This window comes from Xyrauchen texanus, chromosome 10, assembly GCF_025860055.1.
Source record: "Xyrauchen texanus isolate HMW12.3.18 chromosome 10, RBS_HiC_50CHRs, whole genome shotgun sequence".
Classification (NCBI taxonomy): Eukaryota; Metazoa; Chordata; class Actinopteri; order Cypriniformes; family Catostomidae; genus Xyrauchen; species Xyrauchen texanus.
The window spans coordinates 27,404,237-27,422,757 of NC_068285.1; the positions used below are offsets into that span (position 1 = coordinate 27,404,237).

Below are 18,521 nucleotides of genomic sequence, written 5' to 3' on the forward strand. Positions count from 1 at the left end.
GGCAGCAAAAAATCTAGTTCTAATTCTAGAACATACATATTATTTTATATCATATTACATATCATATTTATGTAATTTATAGACATTTTAAGCTTTCTTTAGACATATGTTTCATGTTTGTGTGATAAGTATTCGTGGAGTTTCAGTTTTTTTTTTTGTGACGTGTTTCAGAAATATGCTCGCAAACACAGAGACTGCTGTTAGCTCACCCTTTTTATTTTCATTATTTTACAAAAGCACAAGGTTTTGTTGTTATTGTGAGGGTACACAAAAGTAGACCCTTTATAGTTGCTAATGATGTCTTACACTTATCTGTATGCCCCAAAATGACAGAGAATTTGATGTTGTTTCCACTGTAATGACGGAAAAATCCAGCAGGACGCGCCTGGCACATCCGCCCATGACATTTATGATGCAGTGAAAAATATAAATAAATAACAAAACAGAAATTAATGAACACATCTCTGTTTGCTTGAAGCTGTATTAGCCCCTGAAGCCGTAGCCAACATTGTTTCACTGTTCAAGCAAACACACACACACACACACATATGGACGTGCACAGGCACACTCATCAGTCAACCAATATGCTTGAATGTTACAAAAGAGACTACTGTTTAATATCGACTACCGATGTGGCTGGCACGACGAAAACATAAATACAGGTATGTAGCCAATGTAACGAAAACTAAACAAGGCAGTTTCACATAACATGGGACCTGACAACTGGTAAAATTGCATGTGGTGTTTGTGCAGACAAGATGGTGCTCGCATTGTTGTTCCATTTTGGTTAAAAACTTAAAATCAAGAACTTCACTATGTCAAATAACCCACATCATGGCTCTCAAAGATGATTAAAACAGCATATTGAAATAAAAATACATAAAAATAGTATTATTATTGGATATTAAGTATGTTTAGGCATAATACATCTACACATGTAGGTTTCTGTAGTCTGTTGTAGTCCACGAAGTGTTGTCAGCTTGAACTGGTCCATAATAGCTTGATGAATTAACTGTTTAACTTTTTAAATAGTCGGTGGAAAAAGTGTTATTGCTAAAGCAGAGAGCAACTCTAAACAAATAAACAGAACCTATTTATTTTTGATTGGCTATTTTCAAAGCATTGACGAACTCTGCTTAAAATGCTTAATTTGTCCACTATTCTCAACATTCAGCCATGCACAATATAATTTTAGTATATTTTGGGCAGTGAAATGTTTTGTTTATAATATATTATAGACTATACAAGAAATGTATTATTCAATGATAGAGTTTGTTGCTTAAAATGTTTATTTTATTTTATATAATTTTAATTGTAAACCACTGGGTAACTTATGCACACCTTTTTTAGCCTACATTTCTGACACTTTTGAAGGACAATTCTGTTATATTTATGACTCAAAATTATTATTCTCCATGTTTAATTGGTTAAAGAGGAGCTTAATTAAATTTTCTTTGGTTGTATTTAAAGATTTAAAGCAAATATAAATTATTTTTTTTATCTTCTGCGTCAGCTGCTTGAGACGCACATGGACACATCAGAGATTTAGGTACACGAGCATCACGCAGAACTAACCTGAATTGTGCAGTTTCCCACAAATTAACTAGAAATCCATGTCTGTGATGACATCACCCTTACATTATCAGTGGGCTTTTCCAGTGTTTTTGGATGTAGCTTTTGCTGTCAAATTGTGAGACGTAACTTCTCGGCGAGTGCTAATTACTAGTGTTCATTTGTATGAACTTTATTTTCCCAAATCAGTCGGCCGATAGATTAAAAAAGATTCAGAAAGATATCTCTTTATAGACTATTATTTAATTAGATAAGGATAATTTTAAATTAAATTGATTTTACAAATTGAAAATGGAGTAGAAATAAAAACTAAATTAAAATTAGAAACATAATAACCTTGGTTGTAATGTCTAACAGAACTTTCACTTTCTTTAGTCTATGTTTGAGTGGAGGTATACAAATGGTATACAGTTTCTCCCCTGTTTACCCTTCATTCAGTATCATGATGAATTCGCCGTTGTACATGCCTCGAATACCAGACAACTGGAATATAGTTTAGTTTTCCCCCACGGCTTGCTCTGTGGAGTGAACATTAAAAAAGCACTTCCTGAATTCAGCCTGTGTCTTCATGACCAAGGGTCTCGAGACATGCATAACAGAATTCTATGTTCATCAAGCACAAGTGTACACAAAACACACAGCGACTGTAAGTACCACACATTGTCCCTTCATAAAGAATGTTGAGGCCATTGTGGCAAACCAGTTTTCTCAAATAAGCATTCACCCCAATGTTCACACATTCTTCCCCATTAAAAATACGGAGGGGTGCACTTTCATGCCATGCTAAGGCTGACACATCACATTCTTCTGTGGGCACAGGACAATGTGCTATCTCTATGAGCCATACTTGTTCCGGAACACATTTTCAGACAGGGTTTGACACCCAGAGAATGGACATACATCCTCAGATTAATGAAAAAATCTGGAGGAGGTTCGACTTAGCGGACACCTTCAAGTAGACCTGTTCGCTTCGAGCGAGACCTCGCACTGTCCCCTCTGGTTTCCTCTTTCCATCGGCATCACTGGGCATCAATGCACTGGCATAAAGGTCCAGAGCTGACCTTGAAAAAGCCATTCATGCCTTCATCAGTTCGAGGATAGACTACTGCAAAGCCCTCTACATTGGATTGAATCGATCACTTCTCAATAGGCTTCAGCTGGTAAAAAACACAGCAGCACGTCTCCTCTGCAGTGCCACCAAACGCTCACATATCACCCCGATCCTCCGTTAGCTCCACTGGCACCCGGTGCAGTTTAGGGTGGAGTATAAGGTCCTGCTGTTCGTGTTCAAGGCCATTAACGGTTTGGCCCCGGCCTATCTCACAGAATTACTAACGGTCCACCAACCAGCCAGAACCTTGCGCTCCTCTGAACACACCTCTCTGGTGATTCCAAAGTCTAAATATAAAAAGTTTGGAGGTCGGTCATTTGCCGTTCAGGGCCCAAAACTGTGGAACGCACTTCAACCACACTTACGAAGTATCACCATGTTGAGTGTTTTTAAATCGCAGTTGAAAACACATCTATTTAGACAAGCTTTTAACACGTAGCCTCCGACTTGACTCGATTGCTATTTTTATGTACACAGTTTTTTAATATACTGTTGTCTATTGATGTTTTTACTGGAAAGTGCCTTGTGCACCTTTTGGCTGTTGTAAGGCGCTCTACAAATAAAATTTGATTGATTGATTGATTGATTGATATCAGTGGCCGAGAGTGCGTCTTTATGCATTTCCACTGATCAGTCTGCTGCACACAGTTCTGCAGAGGGTTCAGCTTCTGTTAGTGACACCGTATTGGCCATCACATGTATGGTTTTCGACTCTGGTCTCTCTCGTGGAAAAGATGCTTTGGGGCTTGGACACTCAGATAGTGTCCCATTGCGATCATACGCAGCATCTCGTTCCCCTCAGGCAGGGTTGGGGAGTAACGGAATACATGTAATGGGATTACAAATTTAAGATACAAAATATAAGCAACTGTATTCCACTACAGTTACAATAAAAAAAGGTAATTATAATACAGTTACATAAAAAAATTATTTTGATTACTGAAGACATTACTTTGCATTTTATTGTCATTTGTTTCATTACATTTGTAGTCCTTTCAGATGGAAAACATGTATAGATATAATTGATGTGATCCAAAGTGCATTTGAACAGCGGTGAAACACTTTCTTATGATGTGTTACATTCATACAAGCAGACAGAGAAGTAAGTTTGAAGTAATTTTGGATCCTCAGGGAACCAAGATTACGGACGTAACCAAGACTTTAGCCTTCGTTGATTTGGGGGTGAGACATATTAAAGGGCTCACTTCCCAAGGCATCATGCTCCTTTGTTTTGAGGGTGCACCAAGGTCACCCCCCTCAACCACAGACTATCATTTCTAAAAGTTTTTACAATGTCTAGAAAGGAGCTGATTCAAATTTAAATAAGATTATAAGCCACTATTTTCTTCTAAGGCTTCTAACCTATCAAATGCATTTGTTCACCAAAGGACATAAACAGTGGCTGATCAAACAAAAACATAGACATAATCTTTATTAGAATATGAAACAAACTGATTGAGTGTTCCACAGAGATTAGACATAGTTGGTGAACTTTAACTGCACTGAAGTTGTTGCAATTAATTAGATTTATTACCATAACACCACACTTTCCATTGTGTACTTGACCTTCCCTGTTAGTGCCTCTTCCAGAGCAGCCATGGGACACCAGAATATAATCAGAATTTATTTTTTGAAGATTGTCAGTGTGTATAACCGGGGTTTCTCTTCCCCTGTAGTTGCGAGAACATCTTGCGAAGGGTCAGAGGACCCTGGCAGGGGAGGGCATGTCTCAGATCGTGAGGAGTCTCCTGGAGTTAATGTCCCGTAAGAGTTATTATAGTGGCGACCTCTTATTCTCCGTGGAGATTCTCCGAAATGTGACGGACACCTTCAAGCGAGCAACCTACATCCCAGCTCCTGACGACGTGCAGGTGTGTATTTGTGTAAATACAGTTGGAAGTTACAAGAAGGTATTTATTACCTGATTGTTGATAAAAAAGTAAATGGTCACACCTTGTATTAGTTGGCCTGAACTACTATGTACTAACATTAAATACATGCAAGACTATGTATTTACTGTGTAACTACATGTTGTTCTGCAAAATTCCCACATTTGCTGCTACTGAGGTTGAGGTACATGTAAGTGTAGGAGTAATGGTAGGGTTAGGATTAGGGGTTAAAGTTAGGTTTTGGGGTTAGAATTAGGTTAGGGGTAAAGTTATCAGTTTAACTACAAATGTAATTGCAATGCAACAACATGTATGTACATAATAAGTACATTGTATCAAATAGCCACCTAATATAAAGTGGGTCCTAATAAATAAATAATAATAATACAAAGAAATATATACAATTTATAATGAAGATGTACTGTGGGGTCCAAAAGTCAGATTTCCCCCTTTTCATTGGAAATTTGAATCAGCATAACAATTTGAATAGTTAATTAGCATGGATTTAAACATTTATTTTGGAATGCCTCCCTTTTGCTTTAATTACAGCATGCACTCACACTGGCATGGACTCTCAGGTCTCTGAGGCAATTTATGTCAATATTTATGTATTTTTTATTTTTACTTTTTGAAAATACAAACATTTAATTTTTTTCCAGGTGGCCTCAGGCTTTTGGACCCCACTGTGTGTGAGAAAAATATTATATTGTGCTGAGAGTATTTCAAATGTATTTAAATGCATTTTTATGTGCTCATCTTTTCCATTTTATATCTGTTTTTCAGAAATTCTTCCAGATAGTCAGCTTAATGTTGGACATTGAAAACCTGGAGAAGTGGGAAGATGCTCATGAGGTAACAAATCTGAAAATATTCAACCAACAACAAAAGAAACTTTTCATATTTTGTGTCATGAGTTTTAATTTCCCCTCGGACAGAATTTGGCCATCAAAGCCAGATTAACAAGAGACCTAATCTGAATGGCTTTGAACATAATGTATGGAGACTGTGAGCTTTGGTGGGAATGAGATGTGGTGTTAGGGCTGCCTCTTTGCATTAAACCCACGGTGCCTTCAGTGTCAAGCCAGGACACTTTTGCATGGTAATACACTTTCCTCAGCTCTACCATCCTTGAAGCCTTAATTTTGTGTTGAAGACCCACTCATACCCTGTTGGCTCAACTAACTGCAGGAGTTCATATTCTGACTCACTCAATAAATTTTTTTCTAATGGCAAATAACTCACAAATTATTGGGCAGCATCCCAGCAATCACATTCTAGAAATCTAGTGTGCCTCTTGACAATATTATCAAATACAATCACAAGCACATTTAAAACATAATTTTCTGACCTTCGGAAGTTGAACAGCAAACACGTATTACCTATTAGTGCTATTTTAGATTCACGTTTGTGATATTCAAGTTTCTGTTTTTCCATTTTACGCCAGTGTGTGTGTGTTTGATGCCACAGAGCCCTTGTTCTCCCATAATGCACCCTGCATGCATGCATTACACTGCACAGGTTATAGATGTCACTGTTTCAGTGTCAACATATTATGATGCATCCAAACATAAAGTTTGGACACACTTACCCATTCTCTGTTAGTAATATTTTCAAAATTTTACAATAATAGCAAAGTCATCAAAACTATGTAATAACTCAAATCAAATTAAGGGATTATATTAGGGCTGAACGATTAGTCTACGTTATCATCAACATGGAAAATAAAAAAACCTTCAAAAGTTGTTGTTGTTGAATAGTCATTTGATCTCATTTAACATAACATGAGATCACATTAAACTCTAATGATGATGTGCAAGAGCAGCAATGCAGTTCGCGCCTGACCGAAGAGAGGAAGAAATACACAGCTCACAGTACAGATGCACTCCAAACTTTCACAGCTTCAGGTAATGTAGATTGCAAAGTTTGAGGGAATTATACAAAAATATCAAGTAAATAAATACAAAAGTCGTTGTGGAATAAGTGGAGCCGGAGCTCTTTAAAGGAAACACCCTGGTGTTACATCTTAAATGCAGTTATATTTAATACGTTATAGTTTTAATAATAATTCAAATAATATGGAAGCAGATCTTGTAAATAACTTCACACTTCGAAACTGGCATTTCTCTGTGAGGTCAGCACCTCTGAGTTGTGTGAATGTCCCGATCTAAGGGGGAGTGATTTAAACTGCACCCGGCTGAGGCACACTCTGTGGCGGGGATGCTCATCCCTTGAGCGCTTGCTGCAGCTAGATTATAACGTGATGGCTGGCGAATTATTGTACATATTAATATATGAGTCACTCTGCATTTCTTATCATGAAGAAAATTGGCAATATTATTAGGATAATCTTATTAATAAGAGGGAGTTTTTTTTTTTTTGTGAGTTAAAGATGGATTGAAGTGAACGGAAAGGTGAGAGAGTGTAGTCTTCGCCCCATTATACACGGCAACAAAATATGTTTTTGATTTGTTTTTGTTTTGGCTTGTTTTCCAGTATAAATATATAAATCTCCTTTAAAACAATGTACATTTACTTTAGAGAATTTTGGATATAATATTAAAAAAAATATTTAAAATATCAAGAAAATACTTTAAAAATAGATGCATTCACCCTAGAAGCAGCATAACATATATTGCTTTTAGAGAATAGATCTTGAACATAAGTATATTTTGTCTTTACTACAATCTTAGAGTTATAACCAAGTGACTTGTATAGAAACTAAACTTATATTTAAGATTAACATTCTCTTAAAGCAAGTCTAAGTATCTTAAATGTTGTCTTGTACAAGTAACAATTAAAACGTTGGATTGGATTTTTAGACAATTTTAAATGGTAAACAAGACTGAAACACTTGATAAAATAGGATGTTTTGCAGTGAATTTCTTTTCAAAGTATTTTCCCCTTTAATTCAGTGAATGTCATTTATAGAATATTTTTAAAAGATCATTTTGTCCACTTTATTGTTAGTAAGCATGTTTAATAAACATTTTAAGTCAGGTCACAATCTGAATAATCTATTAAGAACTAATGATTAATCGTCGTAATAATCGCAGAACAGTCGAATAATTGTTCTAGATATTCGACTAGATAATCGTTTGATTAATCGATTATCAAAATAATCATTAGTTGCAGCCCTAGATTATATAATGAACAACATAATTGTAAACATATCAAAACTACATTTTATCTTCTTAAAAGTAGCCACCCATTCTCTAGATTGCATCTCTCCACATTCTGGCCTTTCAACCAATTTCATTATGTACCTGGGATGCTTTTTAAACAGTTTTAAAGGATTCCTCTTGTTGCCTGAAGGAGGCACTTGTTGGCTGGTTTTCCTTTACTATTGCATCCAGCTTATCTATTTTAAGAAAATAAAAATTTGTAAAAATAATAGTTTTGTAAATACATTTTAACAAATATACAATTTAGATCTATCTACAAAAGTCAAGCATTTTAGCTTTAACCTTTAGATCAAAAGGATTTAATATCCGGAGAAAGATGAATTCAGTCAAGAATCTCCAAAATGTTGTCTTTTAGTGTATGCAACTGTGTGTATAGGTTTACCATGTTTTTCAGAATCATGATAAGCTTACTTTCTTAAATGGTTTGAATAAATTGTATACAAAGGATGTGCTTGTAGCAGTAATGGTAACTAATGGTCACATACCCTGCAAATTGGTGAGCAGCATGCTTTGATTCCAATGAACGCTCATGTTTGTGTATGTATGTGGGTGGCAGATGCTTAGCACAGCGTGACTGACCCAGATTTTTGGTGTTAAAGCACAGTCAGATCTTTGACACACATCATGCTCTCCCTGCTCAGTAAATAAGTATTTTCTCCTCTGAGTCAGCTGAACACGTCACAATGACCATTACATGTCCATCCTTTCTGTTAAATGTATTTTTTCCTGATCTTTAAGGGGTCATATAATGAAGATTCATTGTTCTGTGAAAACGAGTTACTTTGAAAATTCAGAACTTCCTTAGTGAGAAAAAGACCATATATTGAAACAAAGTGATTATGTAGACGTCTCAAAGGCACAGCAACAGAGCAAACAAACAATGAAACACACACACACACACATACACACACACAAACTGGCATGTTTAATTCAAATGGTAAGAGAGAAGGTGGCAAATTGTGGTGAAGTAAATAAAAAAATATATATGAAAAGATAAATAAAAAATTACTACATAGTCAAATAAATAGATCTCTGAATAAATAATTTATCAACATGGTTCACACTTTAAATTGTGAATTGACAAACTTGGTCTGTACTGGCTTTTAGCATATATAAAGATTCCGCTGAAATACAGACAGGAGGATTTATTATTATGTGTAATATATATATATATATATATATATATATATATATATATACACACACAATTTAACCATTCAATTATATTTTATTAATACTACTATAAATTCTACACAACTTGTCAGGCGCACACACAATGATGATCTCAATTAGGATGACATTAAACAAATAGGGTGGCAACATTAAATCGAACAATTAAATACACACTGAAACATTCTAAATTAAACATATAAAAAATGTATTTATGATCAGTACAATTAATAAAACACTACTTAATATCTCTGAATCAAAAACATACAGAAGTGATAAATTAATATTTAATTATATTTTTACTGGAAAAGCCCTACAATTGTGAAAATAGTTAAACATAGAATAGTGGATCGCTACTGTTACTTTCCGGCACTGGTACGGGGACATGGCTCAGCTCATCGGGGCGCCCAAGAGAACGCTGCCACCTTAGGCTGCCAATACCAATCTCCATTACTGTATGGAAGGGGTGGGAGGAGTATTGGGAGACCTATTGTAAACAATTAATGTTGGAATTATAGTTGGTGCCTGTAGTGGCACAGAAATTACACAGCTTTAAATTAGAGGTTTTCTAACACCAGCTCATGGTCCCACATCACACACATGTTTTTAATTGTCTCTTGCCTTGTTGCCTTTCAGTAACAGACCATCTGGCTTCTTGCTAGGTGGACAAACAGCAAAACCTATTAATATCAATGAAAACTTGAAGTAACACAGTTCACAGTTTAAATTCAATTCCAAGAATAGAACTGTACTAGTTTTGGGGGTGCACATGTAATATTGCACATGGTTTTTTTCTCACCCTGTCTTCTTGTCACTTATTTAATTGAAAAAGTTATCACCTTGTGTCCATTTTATTCTTAGATGTAGCACACTATCAAAGTAAGCCTGTTACAAAATTGTTCTGTTAAAAAAAGAGTAACAGATGTACCATGGCAGTACCATAGTTTATGGAAATGGTACAATGGTAGTTTAGGTATACTGTATAGATGCAATTTTCTTTTACATTATATTTTACTATTATTTATTTATTTATTTGACATGTGCCATGGAGATACTGTGGTATTTTGGGGTTACCTCATAAATACTGTAATGCATGGATATGGAAATGGGCTTCCTCAGAAGGGTGGCGGGCTTCTCCCTTAGAGATAGGGTGAGGAGCTCAGTCATCCGTGAGGAGCTCGGAGTAGAGCCGCTGCTCCTTTGCGTTGAAAGGAGTCAGTTGAGGTGGTTTGGGCATCTGGTAAGGATGCCCCCTGGCCGCCTCCCTAGGGAGGTGTTTCAGGCACGTCCAGCTGGGAGGAGGCCCGGGGAAGACCCAGGACTAGGTGGAGAGATTACAGCTCCACACTGGCCTGGGAACGCCTCAGGGTCCCCCAGTCAGAGTTGGTTAATGTGGCTCGGAATAGGGAAGTTTGGGGCCCCCTGCTGGAGCAGCTGTCCCCGCGACCCGACTTCGGATAAGCGGTTGAAGATGGATGGATGGATGGATGGATGGATGGATGGATGGATATGGTAATCATTCAGTATCATGGTTTCAAAGTACAATGATATTACCATCTTATACCATTGTACCGTATTACCATGTTGTTGTTTATATATATATATATATATAGTAGTATGTGATTTCCTACATGTTGTCATGAATTTCTGGACATGTTATATTGTTACATGGTAATATGATTATTTATTTAATTAATTATTTACATGTGCCATATGGAGTATACACTCACCTAAAGGATTATTAGGAACACCATACTAATACTGTGTTTGACCCCCTTTCGCCTTCAGAACTGCCTTAATTCTACGTGGCATTGATTCAACACGGTGCTGAAAGCATTCTTTAGAAATGTTGGCCCATATTGATAGGATAGCATCTTGCAGTTGATGGAGATTTGTGGGATGCACATCCAGGGCACGAAGCTCCCGTTCCACCACATCCCAAAGATGCTCTATTGGGTTGAGATCTGATGACTGTGGGGACCATTTTAGTACAGTGAACTCATTGTCATGTACAAGAAACCAATTTGAAATGATTCGAGCTTTGTGACATGGTGCATTATCCTGCTGGAAGTAGCCATCAGAGGATGGGTACATGGTGGCCATAAAGGGATGGACATGGTCAGAAACAATGCTCAGGTAGGCCGTGGCATTTAAACGATGCCCAATTGGCACTAAGGGGCCTAAAGTGTGGCAAGAAAACATCCCCCACACCATTACACCACCACCAGCCTGCACAGTGGTAACAAGGCATGATGGATCCATGTTCTCATTCTGTTTACACCAAATTCTGACTCTACCATCTGAATGTCTCAACAGAAATTGAGACTCATCAGACCAGGCAACATTTTTCCAGTCTTCAACTGTCCAATTTTGGTGAGCTCTTGCAAATTGGAGCCTCTTTTTCCTATTTGTAGTGGAGATGAGTGGTACCCGGTGGGGTCTTCTGCTGTTGTAGCCCATCCGCCTCAAGGTTGTGCGTGTTGTGGCTTCACAAATGCTTTGCTGCATACCTCGGTTGTAACGAGTGGTTATTTCAGGAAAAGTTGCTCTTCTATCAGCTTGAATCAGTCGGCCTATTCTCCTCTGACCTCTAGCATCAACAAGGCATTTTCGCCCACAGGACTGCCGCATACTGGATGTTTTTCCCTTTTCACACCATTCTTTGTAAACCCTAGAAATGGTTGTGCGTGAAAATCCCAGTAACTGAGCAGATTGTGAAATACTCAGACTGGCCCGTCTGGCACCAACAACCATGCCACGCTCAAAATTGCTTAAATCACCTTTCTTTCTCATTCTGACATTCAGTTTGGAGTTCAGGAGATTGTCTTGACCAGGACCACACCCCTAAATGCATTGAAGCAACTGCCATGTGATTGGTTGATTAGATAATTGCATTAATGAGAAATTGAACAGGTGTTCCTAATAATCCTTTAGGTGAGTGTATATAATCTGCTTTGTCTCTCATCTGACTGCTTATAAAATCACCATCTGCTCCGTATTTGAATGTGTTTAATTTGTGATAAAAAAATAAACATATATAACATAATAAACCTAAAAGTTAGAAATGCTGATAATAAAAAAGTAAACTAAAATTGAATTCTTTTGGCACCCAGGAAGAGGGGTTTGCTCTCTCCATCACAAGAGTTCCCCATGGCACAGAGCAGCATGATATTCCGCAGACAATCATGAATGTATTCATTTCTACATATGGAGAGGAAGAGAGATAAATTCCAATTAGACTGGGAAATGGGCTTTGAATTCTCATGAACTTCACTGTGAAATTTGGATGTGGCTCGCTTTTCTCTGGAACAAAGGCTTAGTGAATTAAAACCCAGTGCCAGTTTATAAACACGACAGCATGGAGGGGCCAACGGCACATACCTGATCTCACACATGGATGTGCTGAATGTTTATTCTCTCATATTTCCCCCCCTCGTCTTTCTTTCTTTCATTGGCTGCATCATAAACTCTGACAAGCTTGTCTGGTCCTAAAGAAAATAAAAAAAAACTTTCCTGAAAACGACACTGAAGCACTGAAAACATTTAAGACAGGATTTACTGTTTATCATGGTTACAACCAGCTTTTTTACTGTTGAAAGTTATTAGCCAAAGTTTTGAGCTGTTTATGGATGTTTGTGGTGTTTCGTTGAGAATTTTGAGGATTTGCTGTTGTCACACAGTATGTTTTAGAGATCCTTCCCAAATCTAAGCTTAACCAAACCTCATGTATTGTATATTTGTGTATTTTGTCATTGTGTTTGACCAAAGTCAGTCCACTCAGAGGACATCTTTGGAATGCTCGCAGGCAGGCTGCACAGCTATATTTCTATGTAAACAAGAAACATAAAAGTACAGCTTCTACTTTAATGAGGAAAGACTGAAATCTCCAAAACGATCTATCAAGATTATAATCAAAGAAAATATTTAGTATCAACAGTAAATTCTGACAGCAATTATATCATAAATGGTGCTTCTTTAGCTCAGATCATGCACAAAAAATAAATAAAAATAATAATAATTTCCCAGCTTGTCTTGCTAATCTGCATGCACATTCTCAAGATGATTGGCAGGCGGTGTCTGTATCTAAAAGGTGATTGGCTCTTTTGCCTTTAAGGCTGGACTTCCTTATCTACATCCATCAGCCGTTGGGTGTTCCAATTTCTCCCATTAATTTTAAGAGAAGTGGCCTGTCTCTGCTAAACAATCTTTGGTTTCACTTCCTTGTAGGTCTCTGCGGGTTCTGTCTTGCTGATGCGAGTCGTGGAAGACTTCATTCACCTAATTGGAGAGGCTCAGAAACCATTCCAGAGCTTTCTGGTTGTCACCAACAACCTCAGTGAGTTTCCATGGCATATACACAGAAGTGCCACAAATAAAGGTCAAGCTGTCCAGCAGTTCAGATATATTATTCTGTGTCTGCATGGATACTATTGTACTATTTGAACTTTTAAGAGTGTTACAGGTCTAATATTTCTTTCTCTGGTCCTCTCAGTCATCACTATACAGCGAGAGCCAGTTTCAGCTGTTTCCAGTGACATCAACTTCCCAATGAAGGGGAGGAGAGGGATGAAAGACTGGGCACGCTCCGCAGATGACAAACTCTTCATCCCTAAAGAGGTCTTGACTCTGTCTTCAGATGGTGAGTGGAAAACCTATTTTGGCAGTCAGTTCTTTAACAACCTTAAATCCTGTACTATACGTGTCTATGGGACCATTCAGACCAATGCATTCTTGCGTGAAAAAATATGCATTTGTCTTGAGATGCATTTTGAAGTTCTTTTAACTTGACATGGTGTAGTAAAATGATGCTGCTGTGCGAAAAAAACTGTAGCGTGGTGCAATGGTCAGTCTAATGCATGTTTACATAATAATAGAAATAATAGAAAACACAACAGCAATAAAAAAGTAATTGCAATTGGATGCAAAAACACATTCTGTGTGAAAAAGCCCCTAATTCCACCTCAGGAGGAGCCCATTCCATTGAGGACAAGTTTAGATCAAATGTATCTGGAACTCGAAACACAATTTTAAGATATGAAAAATTAAAAATAAATAAAGCACTAAGGACACAGTATGCAAAATATGTGTTACATTAGAATATGTCATAAAGGGCTCTATTTTCATGAGTGCCCAAAGTACAGTGCTGTACACCAAGACCGTGGACAATGTCACAACATTTTTTTTTTGTGTGTGTTTGAATACGTTACATTTTATAAAATCAAAAACGACTGGTAGAAGTGAAGTGAGTGTGGATGCAATCACTGTTAATACCAGCCATGACGTCTGTGTCAGTAAATGAAAATGATTAATAATACTTACATTCCAAATAATTTAACTGAGCTTACTTCCAAATTCAGAAGGGAATCAAATTTTATGTGCGTTTAAAGGAGTGTCACTGTCATAGAAATATTCATCAAGGACACAGTTAATGCACATTTTCTATTCTTCTATTTCATTGCATACAGTCCATTTATACTACCAACTTCTTATGAATGTGCTGTCTTTGATTATATCACTGGTGCTGGGAAATCACAGAGAAGAACCTCAGACTGAATTATGGCATAACGCTGTGCTTAACGCTAGTGCTCTTAAAATAGGTCTGATCCTGGGCAGCGTTTCCCAAAAGCATTGTTAGCTAAGTAAATTGTGGATACCATTGGTGCCAATGGTCTCTACGATCAACTTAAGCTTGTGATGCTTTTGAGAATAACAGCCCATGTCATGCTAATATCAAGTTTGAATCCAGCTCACAACTTTCCCTAAACCTGTCAATTCTCCACTGTCTAGCCGATGAAGTGGCAAAACGGCCAAATGAAAACTTATATGCAACAGCAGACTATAAATAACTGTGATATTATAAGAATTGGTAAATGTTAATTATGTTTTTTTTATTATTGTGGCATGTGGAACTTCATGCTCTGGTACTTTTTCTTTAAATCAAAAAGTAAGAAAATAAGATATTTTTTTTTCTTTGTTGTTTTGTTGTAAATATTACATTCCAGCGGCTATAACCCCTTCAATGGATCTTAGCATCTCCAGTGAGCTCTTGTGTTGGTTGACATCAGGCATATGTTGTTATTGTGGTAACAGTATGTGAGATCCACCATTGTATCTCTGCGTGCAGCTCCATCATTTTTATTGATGAGATACTGTGGTGTCAGCAGTGGGTCTGACTGTCCCGTTGGGGTTCATCTGTTTAATGTGAGCTGCTCCAGTGTCATAGCCATGTTTTATGGCTTTCTTTCCCTGTCACAGTGTACATTCTGCAACAGTTCTCTTTCTCTAACTTTCATCACTTTTGCCACCAACAAAATTGCATAAGATATGAAAACTTGTTTCCAGATCATTTTACTTTTTTCATCACAATATTTTGTGAAATCTCATTAACAATGGCACCATGTTTTATGTATGTGCAGTATGTGACTACTTTTAATAAGCAGCATGCTTTATCTGGACTATAATAAATAGGTTAACTAAAGACCAATGGACCGATGTCGTTGGATGGTGGAGAAGGACTTTCCAAAATGCGTTAATTAGTCATAACACTTGCCTCATTTTCTGTGATTTGCTCGCTCCACACTTTGAGAAGCGAGACACACATCTCATATGTGCTTTTAAAAATGTATTTTACATCTAGTTGTTCAGTTCAGTTTTGTACACACTATGCAGATTTAAAGTATGTCTTTTGTCACCACATGCATTTTTTTGGGGCAATTGAGGAGTAGAATTCATCACTCCTGTAAATAACTGAGCACAGTGTGTACAGAATTGGATTAAGCACTCAGAAAACCGTATTTGTCTTCAGTCTGTACATTGTCTTAAAGAAGTGAATGCAATCAGCCAGTGGTTTGGAGAGAGAAAGAGGGAGAGAACAGGATAAATGGGCCACTGTAAATTATAGTGATCTGCTAGCATGACAGACACTCAGTACTTAGACTGCAAAGATAGGAAAAAAAGAGAGATATTCTGCCTCAGAGAATGAAAACACAGTTCCAGGACGCAGGCAGAGAAGAGCTGGTTTTAAGCCTGAAGAGAGTGTTGAATGAAATGAGGAAGAAACAAACGGAGATCAAAGAAATGACCACTATTGCTGTCTAGTGTGTCAGCCTTTGCAGACTGAACCATTACAGACCTGCCTGCCCACTGAGGACCGCCCAACAGGAAATAATAATAATAAAAAATCAATTCCTGTTTGGATACACTCACCTTTCTGCCCACTGCCATTGGAGATAAGATGACTTCTTTGGCAGGGCTTTGTCCAGAAGAGTCTACAGAAGAAGGAATGGTTGAGTCTTTTTCTCAAAGTAGCTTTGTTGAAGTGATGGCTCAGAGAATAGAGGAAAGATAAAAAAAACAGGCACCATTCATGCCTTGTTGAGTGATTGTCATCCATTAACTCGTAGTTTAACAGTAGGGATGGGCGTATCGATCCTAAAAGTATCGATACTTCCAATACTGATTTTGTATCAAACATATCGATCCTCACACAAAAATATCGATTCTAAATAATTTCTAAATCTTTTAACTAGGGATATTATAATTTGTTTACCACTGACAATAATCATAAGCTTCAACGTGAAATAAAATGGATTAGCCTACATTAGCAAATACTTGTTTCTTCTTCCACTTATCTTAACATTCATAAATGCTGAAAGACACAAAAAGACAATTGCCTACGTCGTCACAAGAGGGATCAGTGCCTTGTAGAGGTAATCAGAGAAACAGCTTCTGGTGTGTATTCTAGGGCATACGCAGGCATACGTCGTATGCCCTCATATCTGTTTTATGATTTTGCGTATGCCCACCTGAAATAAGTGATGATACGGATGGCCACCTGAACAATGAGCTTTTGAACCGGATCTTTTTCAATCTAATAACGCAATGTTGCAATGTTTGCCCTTTACATCTGTCGATGGTGCCTTTTTCACGTGATGTCAAATAAGTTACATTTATATTTCTAAATAGGAAAAAAGTTCTCTAAAAAACTCTACACACAAAAGCACATAATAGTACAACAATAAAAAAATAACCATACATTTTTATATAGGCTATATACGGTAATCCAAGATAATGTGTTAACGTGAACATTACTACACTCAAATTAATGCTTAACAGTTTGTTGCATATTATGAATTTGTTTGTTAGTTAGAATAATAATAAAGTATTAATAATTTTTTATAGTAGCTTGATAAAAGGAACAATAATGACACCTATTCATTTAAATATATATTTAACATGAAGTTACCATACCATTGTTCTTAGCAGTGTACTTTACACCATGCCAGCAAGAGACTTAAATTCTTACACATTTTACATGAATTGTATATAAATGTAGATTCATTTTAGAGATCGGAATTTATAAATTCACAGTATGCCCACCTCTTCAGACACTACTACACCACTGCTTCTTGAGTAAATTCACACTAAAATAACATCATATCTAAAGGTGACATTTCTTATTTCTTATAATTGTGTGTAATTGTTATTAATAAGTAATTAAAAATATATGGTTTAACTAAATACCATGGTTAAACTATAGTTACTGTAGTGAAATGGTTCATTTTTGTAAGGGTAAACAAAACAGAAGTCGAATAATTTTCTGTTTAGGCTAAAAAAATATTTCTTGAATAATGACTAAATAGATATATATTTTTTTAATTACCCATTGTATCCAAATATTGGTATCATTATTGTCGATATTAGACTTGAAATTATTGATATGGTATCGAAAAGAAAATAAGTGGTATCGTCCATCCCTATACTATATTATACATATGGTAACTTGGTTTTAGTAATAGTAGCCATATAATAATATCTATAGTTAATTTAGAGGTTTCATATGTGGCTTAGTCTAATTAATTTTGTTTAAAGGGTAAACAAAGCAGCCTAATAATTTTCTGTTTAGGCCCATAAAGTAATAATAAAGTTACTACTTGAATTTAAATAATTCGTAAAAATTATAGAGGTATTGGTATCGATATCAACGATATTGGCCTAAAAATACTTGGTATTGGATCGAAAAGAAAATAAGTGGTATCGCCCATCACTATTTAACATGCAATTAGAGTCGCTTTGGAATTTATTGGCATTTGATTTGCTAACTCTGATGAGAATTGCAGTATTGCTGGATGAGTCACGTTAGTTATCTTCTGATGTCATTCTCAGTAAAGGGAAGATTCACACCTCTCTTTATTCATACTTTTCACAAGACATGGAGCCAGTGGACTTAATTGTGTAGCTGTTTGGGGGTTTTGGACATTTAATAATATTGCTTTCTTAGCAACTGGCTGATGTAACTTTCTTTTTAGATAGGATTGTCCAAAATAGAGCTGCCATGTCTGAAGAAGATCCTTTACTGACAAAATATTATCTCAAAAAAAGAAGAGAGAAAAAAAAAAGGCTGAAAGCAAGGAAAGGGCTTTTTAATGATGTATCACTATATGGCTCAGTTTGGGTGAATTTCAGGGTATTTACATTGATACATAGTATTCAAGAGAGGTACTAGTTATGTCACTGCAACTTGATTAAATTAGTATTCATAGGTGGTCAATTGTAACGTTTATTACTAGAACACATACTGTACATTTATTTACATTT

The 18,521-nt window shown here is 36.5% G+C and overlaps 1 protein-coding gene across 1 annotated transcript in view; it reads left to right on the plus strand.

Moving 5' to 3' along the window:
- The window catches only part of LOC127650590 (adhesion G protein-coupled receptor B2-like), a 461,335-nt gene that overhangs the window by 290,746 nt on the left and 152,068 nt on the right, over window positions 1-18,521 (plus strand). The window contains 4 exon segments of the mRNA XM_052136090.1: window positions 4,360-4,554; window positions 5,356-5,424; window positions 13,152-13,260; window positions 13,417-13,563. Coding sequence (XP_051992050.1) covers window positions 4,360-4,554; window positions 5,356-5,424; window positions 13,152-13,260; window positions 13,417-13,563 — 520 coding nt within the window.